The 18755-nt window shown below is 47.7% G+C and overlaps 1 protein-coding gene across 3 annotated transcripts in view; it reads right to left on the bottom strand.

The window, feature by feature from the left end:
* ANKH (ANKH inorganic pyrophosphate transport regulator) overlaps positions 1 to 18755 on the bottom strand; it is a 161466-nt gene that overhangs the window by 20387 nt on the left and 122324 nt on the right. For 2 of the 3 annotated variants that reach the window (XM_002815442.6, XM_063724060.1), the window contains exons 7-8: positions 15776 to 15868; positions 11656 to 11751 (exon numbers count right to left, since the gene is read on the bottom strand). In XM_002815442.6, the coding sequence (XP_002815488.1) occupies positions 11656 to 11751; positions 15776 to 15868 (189 nt within the window). Of the gene's footprint in view, positions 1 to 10649; positions 11277 to 11655; positions 11752 to 15775; positions 15869 to 18755 lie in introns of those variants that run through there. The other variant, XM_063724061.1, reaches the window with a different exon arrangement.

Raw genomic sequence — 18755 nt, forward strand, 5'->3', positions numbered from 1 at the left:
ACGCAAGGTGGGGACCTGACCATGCTGGGTTCTACAGAAACAGCATGCAAGGAGGGGACCTGACCAGGCCACTAAGCCCCTCTCCTCTCTGGCAGCCTCCAAACCTAATCCCTTCTCCCGGACAAAGTTTCTCCCCAGAAGCTGGAGCAGGGGGTCTCACAGCCTTGCTGGAGGGGACGATCCTGGGCTGCTGACAAAGAGAGTGGCCATGGTTTCTTCACATTCACAGGAATCAGGGAAAATTATTTTTTTTTAAAGAAATTAAGGGAAACAGATTTCAAAACTTATGGAAAAGAGGCAAATATGATCTAATAGCACCAGAGATTCTGAAAGAGGCTGAAAAACTCTCAGAAGACAAATTCTCTCCCAACAACCAGAAAACAGGCCACGAGGAGGAAAGCAGAAGGCATCTGAAGGCCTCGTGGTCCCCAGGTGTGGAAGTGGGTACTGGGGACAGCAAAACATGCATCCATGCCTTCACCTGCCCGCTTGCAGGTCTCCCTTACCCAGGTCCCGGGACGCCCCATGCAGAGTCGACCTTTAAGGGCTTGCAGCCTCGAGGATGGGGCTGACGTGTATGTGGATGCGCCCAGCGTACTTGCCAGCAAGAAGCGAGTGCCAGGAGTGCAGAAGGACCCCAAACCTCTGACTTCTAAGAAACATTTCCTTTCCTTGTGCCTCCGCCTCTATCTGCCAGCTGCGCCTTCCAAGAAGAGGTGGCCAGAGCCTGGGTTCCACTGGGATGAGAGGCACTGTAAATACTGAAACTGTCTGTGACCTGCCACCTTGCAATGGTGGGGTAGGCTCTGGCAGGGGAAAAACGGGTGGTACCTGTCTGTGCCAGGGAGAGATTGATAAGGAAGCACCTGCCTGCCAAGAAGCCCGACGGGGCCCTCGAGGCCAAGCAGCAGCCACCGAGGCAAAGCACAGAGCGAGGGGACACCGCTGCATGGGAAGCTGGAGAGGCAGCCCAACACGGGCGTGAAAGGCCATGTCGTCCTCCGGGGGCAGCAGCCAGTGGTGAAGGACTATCTGGAAGGCTGTTGGCGGATGGGTGGCTACTGAGAGGGCTCATTTCCTGAGGATCTTTATCATTTCCAAGTCGGCCATGGCTAGGAGGGAGAGGCGGGCTGAGGGGGCAGCCTGGTACACACAGATGTCATGTCTATGGCAGGGTCTATGGTGGTACCAAACGATGTGTCCATAAGAACCCCCATGAGAACAAGGTCGGGAGGTGAAATCCCAAGTGCTCAGAGTAAAAGTGCTCAGATCAAGGAAAAGAGCTGTAAAAAATGTGCCACGACAAAGAAGGGAAAAGGGAAAGAGCTGCCAGGGGCCGGGGGTACCTTCCAAACCCCTGCTCTTTGTCTGCCTTCTCCACCAAGGAGGGTCACCTCAAAACTAGCCAGGAAGAGCAAACCCAGCCAAGTGGGATCTGAAGACCGACACTGACAAGAGAGAGCAAAGCATTCTGTTGATAACCATAAAACTGTGCAAGGTTCCCAGCATGAACTCATCTGTGGTGGAAAGAAAGCTTAGAGAATCAGGGAAAGGCTGGGAGCCTCGAGGCTGGAAATCCTAAAGAAGGGCCCAGTCCTTGACTGGAGCTTATGGGTCTCGTGTTTATCGTGAGAACAGTGCCAGGCGGCTAATTTAAAAAGCAGATATAGCCTTAGGCTGCACTAGTAAAAGTGATGGGCTGACGTGTTCTGCTCCACTGCCCAGGCGTTTGATGATTTCAGCAATGCATATGGCCACGGCTGTGTGGGACAGGGCAATGTGGGGAGAGACGAGACACACAGGAGGCCCAGGGAGCTGCGTGAGTGTCATGTAAGCAGGGGTCGCAAGGGGTCCTTAGGAAGCATCACGTGTGCCCCACAGGACCCAGGTTTCTGTGGACACACGGGTGTTCTTTCTCACCTGAGGACTTCAAAATGTTAACATGCTTCCTAGGCCCAGGTGCAACTTAAAATCGGTCCTTACTGGCATTTTCTACTATGTGGTTGTGTCCGCGGTTCTATCAGATGTCTAGTCAGAGGACTCAACCTATTCATTCCCCTCTTTTTGTGTTCACTACAGCTTGATGGAGAACTGGCATCTCTGTGTTAGCAAGAAGATGGGGCTCAGGTAGCACCATCTGTGCCTGGGACTGGGAGGCTGTAAATAGCAGGGGGTGATGGGTCAACTAAAGAGCTTCCCCAAGGAGAAAAATGGTGCATACAGGGGTCATGTCTGTGGCAGGGTTTGTCTATTGAAGGTGTGTATAAATCTACCAATCAAGAGATTGGCTTTTAAAAAAACAACACCCCTCACCCCACCAAAACCCACACAAATTTGAAGAATATAAACTTTATATTTATCTATAAGATATAGATACATATATATAATTCATAAAATTATTCCTTGGCATAAAATATACCCCTAGCCACTTATGTACATGTGCAGCCCTCTTTCCCTATGTTAAGGACCACTGAGTGTCCCGGGTGGTGGAGCTGGTGGCTGAGGAGAGCTGGCATTCTTTGCACATAGCACATGCCAGGTATTTCACTAAGCTTTTACCCCTTTTAAAGTCTTAAAAGGTGAGCAATTCTTATTGCCTCTGTGTGGCATCTGGGGAAACTGAAGACTGCAGTTTTGAGTGACTTTCCTGAAGCCACTCGGCTAGTGAGTGGTGGAGCTTGGATTTGAACCCAAGCCCTGTGGCTCCAGGGCCCACACCTATAAGCACCAAGCTATGTAGCCAATTCCAGCTTGACCTAAATCCCTCTGCCTCCATCCCTCTTCCCTCATTAAATCAACAGACACAGACAGGGCAGTCAGATGTCATGAGAGCCACAGGCGCGACAGCCCTCACAGCTGAACCCATCTCCAGTTTCAAAGGTGGGAACTTGTAAGAGATCAGTGGTGTCAGCTCCAGTGCGTGCACCCTGGCCCTCTGGAAACTTCTTTTTTGGTAACGATCAGTTCATTCTTCAAGCCACATCAGTTAAGAGCCATCTCCAGGGAGGACTACAGGCCACTGAAAACTGTCTGACACCTGATTCATAGTGAGCAGGTTTTGAGGCACTGTTGTTTGCCATATGTGCTGTTTCTTGGCAGTGCTTTGTGGTTCTTTTAGCCTCGCACTGGGCTCGGAAGATACAAAAAGACCCTAGAAGAATTTCATGGCACCATTCAAACCCATTTACCTCACTGTGCCCAAGCAAGTGGGACATCCGACCCAGAGCTGGGGACACGGTAGTTAGCCCTTAAGAGAAAATGAAGACCCTTTTGAGCAAAGACCACAGACTAGCTAAAAGCACTTCACAAGCGCTGCCCATAGGTGCAGGAGACACCCAGGCCTGGGAGAGGGAAGCCAGTGAAGTCTCTCCTGTGCCCAGAGTGTTTTTTGATTGTTTTCTTTTGTTCCTGTGTCAAATGATATGTTACTTCATTAAACTTACAAAATGGCCATTTAGCATGCTAATCAGCTGTTTTAGATCCTCATTGTGCTCATTTCACACACTGCTTCATGTAATTACCTCTATTTGGTAATTTTTGAGGTATTTTGAGATCATTTACATGGGCTTTGCTGGGCTCCCTGCCTGCTGCACCTAAGTGAATGGCAGGCCATCGGGAGTCTCAGGCCACGGGGAAAGTGCTCGTGTGCGGAGCCCCGTGTGCCTCAGAGCCTCCAAGCTGGTGCTGGGCTCGGAAAGCCAAGAGGCCAGAGGCACCACATCTTTGCTTTCTCCACGTTGATGGCGCATGCGTGTCGGGAGCGTCTGGACTAAGCACCCCGTCAGGCTGATGTCTGGTTTCTGAACACTGTCTTAAAGCTGAGACTAAGAAAACCAATTTTTAAAAAACCTGTAGGGTATCATAAGGTGTTAATCATGGAAGTCGATCAATGAAGCCCTACTGAGTGACTTCACCATTTGTGTGGGATGGCAGTTCGTGACTGACCTCTCCCTATTGCTAGATATGAGTTCTAAATTTCTCTTCAAAGAATCAATATGTCAGTATGTTCAATTCTTTGCCTTCTACTTTTAAACTTAAATTCCTCGTAAAGCAACCTTTTCTGATTACTTGCTCCACCCTGACTCATTCTGATTTTCTGCTCTGCCATAACCATTTTTCCCACCAAACCACTCACCCCGTCACTCTCTTTAAATTAGCCAATCGGAATTAGTTTAGCCCGTGCAGTCTAACCCTAGCCAACAGGGGAACAACACAGCAGCAGGGGCCATGTGCTTCAGGGATAAGAACCCCTTTCCCCTCCCTTGTCCATGTGTGCGCTCACCATTGCTCCATCTGTAAGGGCGCACCCTTCTATAGAAGTACATTGCCTTGCTGAGAATTAAAAAGAAAATTTTATATTCAAGTGCTATTTCTTTTGCGGCACCGAAACCTTATAACACTATGATAGCTCTGCTTCCACAGCAGTGAAAACCGAAAGAGTGGGGCTGGGCACCTGCCTCTTTGAGGTGGGACTCAGGTCAGGCAGCACTCAGCAGGTGCAGGGATCCATGGGGCTCAGGCTTTACTTCCTTAAGGGCTTGGAGGGGCTGGTGAGCAGTGCGTGTCTGCAGGCCCAGGGTATAAACAACGTGTCTTCTCTGTTACTTTCAAACTCATTCAGGTGGTGGGCCCCACGTGGGTTCTTGGCAGAACAGGGGTGTGTATTGATATGTTAAACTGAAAAATGAGTAATTTTTATAATTTTGTGCCAAATCAGATTACCCTTTATAAGGTTCAAGTGGTAAACAGTAGAAGAGATCAAGATTTTGAGGCAATCTGGGGGGGAATAAATACAAATGAATAAAATTCTAGCAACTTATTTTGTTTCCCGAAAATTGGAAAAATATTTCAGTTTTTGAATGTTTGTAGTGGCACAGGTTAGTCCTGGGCTCTGCAAAGACCTTGTTGGGGGGCACTGCATTATTCGATGAATAAAAAGCAGAATAAAAACAAGAAGCAAAGTAACTTAAATCTAGTCCTGGTACTTCTATCAGACGCTACGATGTCAATACCCCCTGTCCCCACAGAAACCTTTGGCAAAAATATTAAGCATGTAAGTACTGGCACAGGTTACCTGTATCAAAATAGCTCATGTTCCCCATAAATATGTATACCTACTAGGTACCCACAAAAAATAAAAATTAAACTAAAAAATGCAGATACAGGGCCACACTGCATAAAGTATTATATTTCTAAGCAAATCCTCTACTCACATGGAGAATCTGGAAATAAAATAATAGAGATGTCTCATGAAACTAAAAGGAGATAGAATCTAACAAAAAACAAAAACAAGTGAGTTGAATAGTTAGAAGTCTGGTTCATCAATACACGCGTAGCCTTAAGTGACAAGAAGATTCCTTCCTTTCAGAAATCATAGTTGTTAGCTTGCCAGGCACCCAAAACAAAATAACACAAACTGAGTGACTCTGAGCAACAGAAAATTACTGTCCCACAGTTCCAGAGACTGAAATCAAGGTGTGAGCAGAGCCATGCACCCTCTGAAGGTGCTAGGGAAGGGTCTGTTCCAGGCCTTTCCTGGCTTCTGGTAGCTCCTGGGCTGAAGCAGCAAAACTCCAGCCTACACGTGGTGCTTCCCCTGTGTGCATGTCTGTGGCCAAATTTCTTCCTCTAAAAAGGCACCAGTCATAGGGGATCATGGGCCCACCCTACTCACCTACCAGAACCTCATCTTAACCCTATTTCCAAATAAGGTCACATTCTGAGGTACTGGGGGTTAGGACTTTAACCTAAGAATGTTTGGCGAATCCTATTCAACCCATAACAATAAAGATAGAAGGTTCAGGGTTGAATGCAGGTTCATGGTCTCCCTTTAACCCCTCAGTGGCTGCAAAAAGCAAGGCTCAGAAAGATCCAGAGTAAAAACCTATGTTAACTTTTTTTTTTTTTTTTTTTTAAGCATCAGATCCTTAAATACAAACAGCCACTGACCTCAGATACCCTTGCACTCTATTGCATGAGGCCACGTGGTTTGATTGGCACAGTGTGCCAGCGTGGCCAGGCTTCCTTCTCTCTCTGCCTCAAGTGACAGCAACACCTCCCCACCCCCACCACATCAACCAGCCTCCATGTGTTGAAGCCAGTGAAACCAGTTATTTGGGGGCCAGTGGATGTAGTCTGGGGGCCCTGACACAGTCCCATGACCTTTGCGTCATAGGAATGTGGGTGTGCGGGGCCAGCCCTGGACAGAGTCCCATCCACACCTGCCATCCTGAAATAGGTCAGCTCACCAAAATTCAACCAGTGGATAACCAATTTCGCCAACCAACAATTTGTCAAATTTTCTCAGTTTTAAGATCTTGTCTCTTTTAAACTCTTCTAAAGTTTATAGCCATTTTTTTACTGGAAGGATTGGCAGGGCCCCAGGGTCTCTGGGGCCTCCACATTCTGTCTGTAACCCCACCTCTGCCATTCTGCTCCAGCTTCCTCTAACTCGTCACCTCCCATCTTTTTCTTACCAGTCTCTCTCCCTTCTCCTTCTGACCTTCATGCTACTCCACCTCTCTGACATTCAGTCACTCTCCTTTCCCTGATCCTTGTTCTCCCCCTTCTCTTTCTCTGAATGTGGCATCCCAGGGGTGCTGGGTACGGTCGTGTAGGTTGTGCACTGCACAAAAGTGCCCAGCTGGCTCTGCTTGCCAAGATCCATCTGGAGAGATGCCCATTTCCATTGTGTGCTAATGGTTTGGGGAGGCCTTAGCAGAGGCCAAGTCTGTGCTTTGCATGGATTCTTCTCTACGTCTCCTGAAGCAGAGGGTCCCCCTCTCTTGGCACTAACTCCCCAGAGTAGAGTAGAGCAGGGAGCTTGAGAAGATAAACACCAGATGTTCTGAAAATGCCATTGTGAAATCAAAATGGAAACTAGTCAACTAAAAGCATCCAAAGGTGTTAAAAACTTCTGTTTATTAAAATACGATTGGCTATGGACTTCGGAAACAGTTTTTAAAAGTCATGTTTTGGGTAAATTGGCAAATTTGGTAAACTTAGCAGCCCGATGGGCTGGCTTTCACCACTTGGCCTGGCCTGCAGGAATAGGGAGGTCCGTCACTTTTTTGGGACACTTCTTCCCCACCAAAAGGACTGTTGGAAGATACAGCCCATGCCGGTGAGTGGTTTCTATCTTATCCCCACATCTAGAGTCCAGGAGGGCACCATGATAGGCCCCAGGGGTTTGTAGGAGGCTGGGTTTCTGTAAGTTCAGCACTGCAGCTGCCTTCCCCACGTAAGAGGAAGGACTGTGGTGCCTGCTCCTCTCTTGTGAGCCCACTACCGCCTGTGGCTCCAAGAGTGTCTACCCACAGAAGCACAGCCTTTTAGGGCACACTCACTGTCACTGTGTTCTACAGCCAGTCACATGAGCGACAGAGGCCGCAGCTGTCCCGCAAGGCTCAGGGCAAGGCGAGCACTGGCTCTGACTCCAGCACCGGTGGAGACACCTTGCATGGCGTGGCTGCAACCCCTCACGCTTCCAAGTGAAAGCAGACCCTCTGAAGCTGTTCTTCCAAATGGCTTTATACTGCATATATTTTTGAAACGTGCTTCCCTTCACCCCAAACAGCTGCTTGTCAGTCCGCAGGCACCTTGCTAACCTGGGTTTGTACTGTGTCTGCTCCCTTGTTGCTATCAAGGGGATTCCGTTTCATCTGACAGTTCTACTGTTTTGAAGCCAATCTTTTGGATCAACTAAAGGTACCCCCTTTCTCATCCTCATGCCCATCAGATGGTATAGAGAGATCAATCAATCAACCTCTGGCTGAGCATGCCTAACCGTAGCTCTGAAGGACTGAAAGCAAGATGCTAACGGAAATCGCGAACATTTCCATTTTCCTACTCTACACCCCTCTGACTTCAGCCCCTCTTCCACACTGGGCAGAAGACATCTGCTGCTTTTCTTAAAACCCAGTGATCAACAAAACTGCTGGATAAGAGTACAAGGGCAGAACCAACTTCTGGAGTAGGACAGATACTCTAAATTTAAATAGAAAATGTGTAATAGGGAATAAACAAACACGTCATTGTAGCAGGCTGAAATGAGCGTCTTACTAACTGTCAAGCAGTGACACCGCGGTATTTTTCACAGGCAAAGGCAGGTGTTGAACTCCAAATGTCAGGGCCTGGAGAGGGGGCCGTTCTGAGGGAAGGATGCATTTTGATTCTGGACAGTATACGTTTTCCTTTGAATCACTGAGTCATTGGGCGTCTACAGGATCCTGGGGGTCAGCTCTTCTCAAAAGACTCAGGGACAAAAGTTGATTTTCCCAAAGCAGCCGAGTGCGGGAAAGCGTGCTAACGTTGGGCAATGTGTGGAGGGCTGTGGCATCATCACGCAGCTCCTACTGTATACATAGAATCATCCGCTGAAGTAAACACCAAGTGTGCTGCTGTCAAGTGTTTCAATGACCTCTGCTACATTAATTTCCTGACATTAAGAAGTTTCAAAATTCAAAAAACAAAAACAGACCAGGGGCAGTGGCTCATGCCTCTAATCCCAGCATTTTAGGAGGCCAGGAATTCGACATCAGCCTGAGCAACATAGTGAGACCCCTTCTATACAAACAGTTAAAAAAAAAACAAAACCCAAAACCAAGGAAAAAGAAAGTAGACTAGAAAATCAAGGGCCTTTTGAAAGCTTTTAAGATAGAACAAACTGAGCATAAATGAGAAGATTGCCATTCACAAGGGTGAATGCTGTCGGTACCTTACTGACCGTTGTCTCATAATTAAGGATTAGTTGATTCCTGTGTTTGTTAACCTGTTACTGTGACCTTTCTCAGTGTCAAGCAGGATGCGAAAGCCCTGGGGATAAAAGATGACATTGCAGACCCTGCCTCATGAAGTTTGGGGCCTAAGAGCAGCAAAAGATGTACAAGAATGAATACAGTAAGAGACAGAATAAGGTGAGTACTCATTACAGGGACAGTTTAATTTAGAAAGAAAAATCTCCAGCTGGGCGCAGTGGCTCATGCCTGTAATCCCAGCACTTTGGGAGGCCGAGGTGGGCAGATCACTTGAGGTTAGGAGTTTGAGACCAGCCTGGCCGATATAGTGAAACCCCATCTCTACTAAAAACACAAAAATCAGCCGGGTGTGGTGGCGGGAGCCTGTAATCCCAGCTACTCGGTAGGCTGAGGCAGAAGAATCGCTTGAACCTGGGAAACAGAGGTTGCAGTGAGCCGAGATCATGCGACTGCACTCCAGCCTGGGCGACAGAGTGAGACTTTGTCTCAAAAAAGAAAAAAAAAAAGAAAAATCTCCCTTTATATTTTTTTCTATGTGTCTTTCAGTGAAAACTCCTTTAGCCAAGATGTTGGGTCAATTGATTGAATCATCATAAGGATGGTGTAGGTGAGACCCTTCCTAAGCCACAAACTCAAATACTATGGTTTTTAATGGGCAAGAAACCACTGTTTCAGGCATGGTGGCAAGCGCCCCAGTCTGGAGGCCTAAGGGCCAATATTTGTTCCTACTCTCTGGGAACAGTGTGGTTCAGAGGACAGGGCCCTGGAGAGCATGCCCTGAAGGCTGGGCTGTAGCTGGTTCTATTACTGGATACTTGGACAAGTCACTTGTCTGGTGTGAATCATTTCCTTTTCTGAAAAATTATGGGTTTTGACTAGTTCATCTCCAAGTTCTTTTCTGACAAAGGGTCCTGAATCTCTATTTCTAGAAGGTGAAAATTTACCCTGAGAAACTTCAAGTCACAGATGGTTTTTAGATAGAGGATTAGAATAATAAATAAAGCCTCTACCTGGGAAATGTAAGCATTTTCCCAGATTATAAGTCATTATCATTTCAAAATAAACTTGCTGCACAATATTTTTTTTAGAAGTACAAATTATTGCCTGTGAACTGAAAGAGAGGAGAATGTCCTTAAGCCCAATCTGGTAAAGCTCTCCATCAGATTCAACTCTAGCAGCGGGAAGATGTTAAACAGTATGAAAGAAGACAGAGGAGGTGAGTTTCTGGACCGCAGAGCCAGCGGCAGCCAGGAGTTGTCAGCTTTATATGCAGATGAGGTCCAAGTCACAGGGCCTCACAGCAGAGTTAATTCAACCTTGGACTTCCAGCCATTTAACACAGTCTCCAAATGCTGAGGTCTTTTCCTGGAAAAGAAACCTACTCTGTTCTGCCTAAAACGCTCTTTTAAATGGTTTCAAAGTTGCTGAGTGTTTTGCTAATGTTTTAGGGAACTATGGAAAAGCTTGGGCACCACAGAGAAATCATGCTAACAGGGGAGCAGGGCTGCCTGGGGAACTGGCCCCGCTCAAAGAGGCATTGCTATCAGCAATTCTTCTGCAGTGAGGCAGTGCTGGAATAGGTTCTCAACGCCCCCATGTTCTACAGGGACAGGCTGGCAAAAGGGGCTGTGTTGGTGGTGACAAGGGCAGCTGAGGACACGAGGTCATGACTCGGCAGTGTCAGAGGTCTTCTGTGATGGGCACTGCCCTTGTGACAATCTAATTAAGTGTTGGATCAACGGATCAAATATTAAGCTGCAGGCTTTCATAAATGTCCATTAAAGGTTTAAAATGTACACAGGCCTTGATTTTAATGGCCCACTAACAGAGCTCATCAAGCTCCATGGTTCTTGTGATGATGGTAAGAAGGACCCAGCCCCTGTGCTCCTGTTATTGGCATAATCCAACACCTTCACAGCCTTCGGTCCTCTTTATTAGTTATTGACAATGACAACTGCACACATCTCGACATTTCTGCAAATATTTCGACTGTATATGCAAATGTAAGTTTCTACCGGATTTAACAGGACATATGTTGTGACAACAATAAACAAGGAAAACAGAACCAAGTTCAGAAGACCCTTATTTCTTCTTATCCTCTTCTCATCTCCATCTTTATAACCCAAAGGGCACAGTCTCCAACAGAAGGCTGTTTATAAATGGTAAGTTTTTTGCCACTGTTGATAAACGCTCTAAAAAACCTTAAATTATATACCACGTCCTTTGGACTATAAAGCATGTACCTATTTTATCCATGTTTTTTGAACATTATCAATGTTCAGACACATCTGAATTACACACAGGGGCTTGACCATGAAGGATGTGTGTTGTTTATTTAAGGTTGCACATAGAAATACTGACAGGCTCTGCTGCTGACACAGTGTCACACACGCTTGCTCACAGCTGTATCCTCAGCAGACAGATGGGCCTGGGATCCCGCAGGGGCTCAATGCCTATGGGCACGTGATGGCCAAGTAAGTAGGCTATGTCAGCACAAACATAACTGGAAAGGAATTTTTACTGGGGAAAACAAATAATGCTGATTAAATTTGGAAAAGAGACAGGGATGGTTGTAAAGTTGACTTTTGATGTTTAAAAAGTGGGCTAGAAATTTTTCAGCAAGACAAGTGTATTATTTCAATTAAAGGCAACCTCTTCCTTTCTGCAGCATTTGAGAAGTCCCAAGAAATGCCTGAAGTAGGTCCTTTATTCCTAGACTCAAGGGCCTCCTTGAATAACAATCGTTCACATTTGAAGAAGAACGTGTATTGAAGAGGTTGCTAATTAATCTAGCACCACATTACATTGTGGAAAATAAGATTTCCCCCTTTAAAATAGCAACTTACCCCTTTACAAAAACCAAAAAGAGAGAAGAGACAGAGAGAGCCTCTGTCCTTACCGTGAGTGACAGAGCCATGCAGACGAAGGTGAACTTCTTGATGTGGGCCGCCGTGACTGTGTTGCTCGTGCTCACCAGTTTGTTGCTGGGGTTATTCTGGGGAAAGAAAACCACAGTCATGAATGGGCCCGGCTTATCCTTGGCTGAACCCACCGGGGGATCTTGAAGAGCATCTTGCTTTCGTTTTATCTGATGTGTCTGAATTAGAGGTTTCAAGTGACAGTTTGCCAGGCGGCTGTCATGTTGAGTGTCTCTCGGGCAGCTACCAGGTCCCTGTACAGGATCATTAACCTGAGTGAATTCTCGACTCAATGCCCTGCAGCCTGTCCAACTCAGTCACCTCCCCTCTGCCTGGGCAGCCCATCTCGCCCAGTCCTGGGGCTTCGGCTCTGGAGCCTGCTCCTGCCCCATGCACCTGGCTCCTGGTCCCAGCAGACCCTGTGCCTGGCCCCAATCAGCATCTCCCTAAATGCCATGGCCCTGTTCAGTGGCCTCCAGAGCTCCTCTCCTCCCTACCAAATGGACTATGAATTCCACTGGGCATTCAAGGCCTTGTGCAATCTGACACAGACTCACTTTCCAGCTGTGACTTCTCCACTTCTAGCCCAAATGGGACTTCCTGCTCTTCCGCTGACACACCTGGTGCTTTTGTTCCTCCTGCCATTGAATCCTGATTTTCAGAAACATCCCTCTTTCTAAGGCCCATGATCTTCACAGCCCATCTGCTCCCTAAAGCCTCTCTGATCTTTGGCCTCCAAGCTGGGCCCCACCTCCTGTAAAGCCCGATGACCCTGGAGCTCTCTGAAGGCAGGCATCATGTCCTGGTATGCGTCCAACCCCGGTGAGGCTGTGCGTGCTGAGATAACGCCCTGCGTGTCTCCCCTTAAATCACTCAGCACATCTGCGTAGAAAAGATGCCCCAAGAACATCTGCTGCACTGCATTTCAAGCAGGACTGCGGGGGGCTCAGATGTCACCCAGCTTGACAGTCAAAGGGGCCTGCCGAGGCTCTCCAGCTGCACTGCTAAGCGTGCTCCTCACCCCTGCAAAACGAGGGCCTGGCCCCCGGACCAACGAAACTGGCAGAGAAAAATAACCTTGGCCTCATTATGGACCGAATTAGTCCCAGAGCCAACTCACAAAAACAAACCCTGAACACCTGGCTCCGCATCCAGCCGCGTGAAACACACACCCACAGCTACTACAGGATCCACCTGGAAAAGAGCTTGTGCTTTTCCTTTATTGGGAGGCTAAGGTCATTTCAAATCCCTTCCACCACCAGCACCAACCTCTGAATGAGTATACGTTTTCTTAATCTAGTCTCTAAAACATCTGTTTTCCAGACTGCTCTATGGCAAAGTACAAGTCCCAGTGGTTGGAGATCTCCATCTCCATTCACCCTGGATCTGTTAGAGGACCGCATTCTGTAAGAGCAGTGCCCTGCTGGGTACGATGAGAAGGGGGCCTATGTTGGAAAGAATTAGGGAACCTCAGCAAAACACACATACTGCCATGGGGACAGCAACGTACCACAGCTCCTTTGGGGCACTGTGATTTGCAAAATGGCACATATTCACATGAAGATCGTTGAAATAAACCAGCAGGTATCATTAGATTAGCATTGGAGTTTCAGTTTGTTTGCCCAATTGGCTCAGAAGCATCCTTTTTTGCAGGTAACTGAACATTAGAGAGAATCTGCACTAGTGGAAACCTCTCTCAGCTCATGCTTAGCTAGAACTCCCGGAAGGTATGTGAGAAATTTTAAATCTCTGATTCTGGAGCCCACAAGGAAGCTAAGGATTTCAGCTGTCAATGCAGCAGATTCTGGAAGTCCATATGGAGGTGCCTAAGATTTTGGTGAATAGACGGTATTCATATAAATGGCTGGTGTAGCTTGCTGGAATGCTTGAAAACAATGGGCGAGGTTTTAAAAGGATTTGGAGTAACTCGAAGTTCTGGTGAGAGGTATGCTCGTTAAAGGAATTTTTTATGGCTCCTAGCCTCTGTGATCAAGAATAAAACAATGTTTTTCTTGGATGCTCTTACTGAAACCATACAGTGTTGTATTGTTAAATTTTATGATTTCAAGGCAGCCAAAAATAATCTCAGATGAGACCTAAGCAGCCAGGAGGTTCTAACACTTCAGCACTTGCCCTTCTCATCAGTTTCATCAGATGATCACCTTATTCATCAGGAGCTAGAACTGAAACTTAGCAAGAAGACATACATTCATGCTGGTTTTCTAGGATTTACTTCTATACACAGGTGCCTTGAAATGAAAACAATGATTTCTATCTATAGACTGAATTAAACCCACTCAAACACAGTGTCTGCTCTCTCCAGCAAGTGACTCATGCCTTCTGAGTCCACTCTCAAAGGCCTGTGAAGCAGGAACCAAAAGCATTTCTTAGGAGGCGCTCTGCGTCCTGATGCTGCAACTGAATATTCCCAGCAGGTGGTGGGTCCTAACTCACAGTCCAGCAGGTGGTGGGTCCTAACTATCAGTCCAGTAGGTGGTGGATCCTAAGTCACAGTCCAGTAGGTGATGGGTCCCAACTATCAGTCCAGCAGGTGGTGGGTCCTAACTAATGGTCCACTGAGGAAGTTCCACTCTCAGTACAGGGTTCTGGGCCTATCGCCCATTAGCTTAGGCAGGGGAATCCCTCACTGGTTTTCAGGTGGGTTACCCTTCCCAGGTGACCATGGGTAGGCAAATAGAGGAGGCAGGTGATAGAGGCAGGGAAGAGTGGCCTGGGGGCTGGCAGTGGAAGAATGCCCTGATGGGGAAGTGGGAGCAAGCTGTGTGTGGGGGTGGATGTGTGTGCGTGTTTGCACAAGCACGCATTAACAGAGAAACTGCTCGGGAACTGCAGGAGCAGAGGAGGAGGAGGGCAGATGTGGGTGATCACTCCAGACTTGATCCTCCATCTCCACCTCACACTTTCAGAGATGACTGGGGGGATGCCCTTGGGCCAGGCTATAAGGTGTGGTGGGGGAGAGGGGGTCCCCAGGTCCCTGCTCCACAGGCCTCGCCCCTCTCAGAACCCACAAACGGTCTCAGGGGGGCATTTTGGAAGCTGGTGGCCATGTGAAGGAAGGACGGAGGCCTGCAGCCTGTGGCCTAGCCTTGTTGTGTGGCTTCCCAGGGCTTCCCGTGCTCAGGAGAGGTCAGGCCAGTGGTGGGGGAGAGAGGGAGGGGCCAGCATTACCCAGGGTCCAAGGCCAAGCTGCCCATTCTGCCAGAGCTGAGCGCTGTGGACACCCCTGGCCAGGAGGCTTCCTCTCCTCACTTCACAGGCTCTGGCTGGGATAAGACAGTGTGATGCCGGCAGTGGCTGCTAGTTCTGCAGACATTCAAGGCATAACAGGTGCCCTTCATGGTAAGAAGTGGCAGTCTGTTTGCTTCCTTCCTGTGTATCATTTTAAAACACTGTAGACTATTTTTGGAGTATGTTTCACCAGCCATTTGTTTTAGAGTATTAAAAAAAGTCTATAGGTTTAAGTGATAATGCTATAAAATAGACTTGAATTGAATGACAGCAGGACAGTGCTGACTGGGTCACAAGTTACAGGGCAGAAGGGTTATGTGACTCCCATGGCTGGGGAGACAGAGCAGCTGTCAACAGAGGCTTTGCACTGGAATACGTCTGCCATATCGAAACACTGGACCCAGGTCTTGCCTATGGCCAACTTGAGCATGCAGGTAGGCCAGCCCACGGAAAGACAGCCACGCATGGCTTCTTGCCTACACCTTAGCCATCTTGTATGGGGTCAGCAAAGTATTCATTTAAAGAAACAAACCACAGAACTAAAATCCCATAAATTGATTTTGGGGGAAGTTTATTTTCCCTTTCGCAAACAAATCATTTCTCAATGGGAAAAACCTGAGAGTAACCACAGGCCGATCACTTTGGAAAAGCATCCTGGGATCAGCTTCAAAGGTAAGCTTCAACTTGCCCCTGTTATTTTCTGAGGAAATATTCCTTCAATGCCCCCAAAGTCACATTAATCTTACAAAGGGAAGCAGGGCTGAGAAGCAACAAAGTGTCCCTCATCAGAGAGCCCTATCAAGCAGTCATTTCAAAAGCATGTTTCAGACACGACACCGCACGGGTTCTCACCTTGTCGAAAGCAGGATAGACAGCACGGATTTCCGTCAACCAGCCGTATGGCATGTGACCCACAGGGTACGTGGCTGTCAAAATTGCCACTGCCTGCAACAGGAAGAGGTGGCAGAGTTAGCAGGGTACCAGCAGAAAGTCCTCCAGGAGCTACAGTAGGTGACGAGGCATGCCTACTCAGGTGCAGCCACTGAGTACAGAGCCCTCTATACTGGGTGACAAACATCAGGCAGGCCCAGGACGGGGGGAACTGACAGCAAATTGGGCTCCTAGGGGCAGGCACTCTGCCGCATCCCTGGGAGTGCAATGAGCCAGCCAACAAAGTGGATGTGAAACGAGGGGGATGCGTCACGTTTTATGCGGATCCAATGAGAAACAGGTGCAGACCACTGGCTGGGAAGCCAAGATTCCTTTTTTTTTTTTCCTTCTCTCTTTTTTTTTCTTTTTGAGGGAGACCAGAGTTTATTATTACTCATATCAGTCTCCCCAAGCATTGGGGTCAGAGGTGAAATAATAGGAAGTCGGAGCTGTCTTCTTGTGCTCAGTCAGTTCCTGGGTAGGGGCCACAAGATCAGGTGAGCCAGTTTATTGATCTGCGTGGGGCCAGCTGATCCATCAAGTGCAGGGTCTGCAAAATAAGCACTGATCTTTGGAGCACTTTAGGGAGGATCAGAATGTTGTAGCCCCCAGCTGCATGACTCCTAAAACATAATTTCTAATCTTGTGGCTAATGTTGGTCCTACAAAGGCAATCTAGTCCCCAGGCAAGGATGAGGTCTGCTTTGGGAAAGTGCTGTTACCATCTTTGTTTAAACTATAAACTGTAAGTTTCTCCCAAAGTCAGTTCAGCCTACGCCCAGGAATGAACAAGGACAGCTTGGAGGTTGGAAGCAAGATGGAGTCAGTTAAGTTAGATCTCTTTCACTGTCTCAGTCATATTTTTGCAAAGACGGTTTCAATCCCTCCCTTTGGGTTTTATTACACCTTAATCAAGTGTAGGCTATGAAGACGGGAAAAGACCATCCATTGCTCTGAGAAGCCAAGATTTCAACCCAGGTCCACCTGACTCCAGAATCTTTGCTCATTCCATTGAGCCACACAGAACCCTCTAGTCTAGCCCTATTTATTTTGGATTCTCAAAATGAAATTGCAAGCCCTCCCTGCTCTCTGGAGGGTCTCTTCCTTGGGATCCACCTCTAAGCCTCCACTCCGTCCTTCAGGGACGCTGAGATTTTGCGTGGTTGTTGATGGCCCTGTGCTACTCTCCTTCCAACCCAACTCACTCCCAGTCTGTATGGGATTTACTGACCATAATTTGGTCAGTATGGCCCAATTTAGATTTTTAATTTAAGAAAATTAAATACATATTTTGTGCAGAAAGCTATCAATGTGTTTCCATGAAAATATGAGTTTCTGACCAGCCATGGTAGCTCATGCCTATAATCCCAGCACTTTGGGAGGCCGAGGTTGGAGAATTGCTTGAGTCCGGGAGTTCGAGACCAGCCTGGACAACAAAGCGAGACACCATCTCTACAAAAGAAATTAAAATATTAGTTGGGCATGGTGGCTTAGGAGGCTGAGGTGGGAGGATCGCTTGAGCCCAGGAGATTGAGGCTGCAGTGAGCTATGATCGTGCCACCACTGCTCTCCTACCTGGGTGACAAAGCAAGACCCCACCTCTTAAGAAGAAAAATAAAATGACAGTTTCTTCCCTATGTGAATGAAAAGGAAGAAAAGTGAAAACAAAGCATCTAAACCTACATCCTGGCAGTGTTCAACCCTCTGCCTAGCCTGCGAAGGAGGAGAACGAGCTTCATCTGTTTTAATTAACAAAACAGCAAAGCCCAGAGGTTCCAGGAACATGAGGCAAGTCCCCAGCAGTGTGAAGAAAGTGTGGTGTGGCGTGGTGTGCTAGAACAAAAAGGAGCATTGGGATCGGGCGGATCTGGATCCAAACCTTCACCTCATCGCTCCCCAGCTGTGCGAAGCACTACATCTCCCACGGCTCCCCTTCTTGCTGCTCTGGTGGAACAGTAAGAACAATAATATCCATCCCATAGGGTTATTGGGGAGTCAAGGAAATGTACATAAATGCCTAGCACATGAGCAGATGACCAATAAATGCCAGTGCTGTACCCCACGTGCTGTTCCTATATGCCATCGAGAGCAATTTTCAAATGGCTCTAATGTATAATTTGTCCTTTTTCTTTTTTTTTAAAGGATGGCATTCTAGCACACAGGTGGTGGGGGTCCCATACTTTTTGTGAGAAATTTGAACTGAAGTATTCAAGAACAAAAACCGTGTGTTACAGTAGCCACCCAAGATGATGTTCATGATTCAAAAAACAAAATCCAGGAACACACCAAAGCAAGAGAAAGCGTTCTGCTTTTGATTTATGTGCTTCTTTTTCCAGGAGAACATGAGCAGCTTCCCAGGACATGGAAACTGGCAGGCACTCTGGCTGGAGACATGCTGACAGCGCAGTAAGGGCTCCGGGCCGCTCCCCTCAAGGCAGTGCCTGGACAGGGGGCCCTCATGGGCAGCCATGAGCCTTCCTCGGGACCAGCAGTTCCAGAGATGGAATTAATTCTCCAGAGGGCAGTGGAGGAGGAAGCCAATGAAGTAATTCTATTTGTTCAAACCCAACTTGAAAGAGGGAAAAATGAGTCAACTCTTTCTTTGGAGTGGCTGCCAGTTTCCAGATAAAGTTTGTCCAATCAAGGAGCTCCCCATCTGAGGCGGGCATGCCAGGAGCGGGTGTGGTGGCGACGGGTCGGGTGGCACATGCAGGACGGTGAAGGGCAGGTGAGGGCAGGCCGGGTCAACACGGAGGCAGCGCCCCTGCAGCCACTGGGTGTGTCCCACTCTGCTGCCACGTGGCATGCTCCATCGTCCTCTGCCACCACGGTGAAGAGGCCGGTGCTGATTCCGTGGACATGGAAAACTGAGTGGGAGTCAGAAAACCTGGATTCTAACACTA

This window comes from Pongo abelii, chromosome 4, assembly GCF_028885655.2.
Source record: "Pongo abelii isolate AG06213 chromosome 4, NHGRI_mPonAbe1-v2.0_pri, whole genome shotgun sequence".
Classification (NCBI taxonomy): Eukaryota; Metazoa; Chordata; class Mammalia; order Primates; family Hominidae; genus Pongo; species Pongo abelii.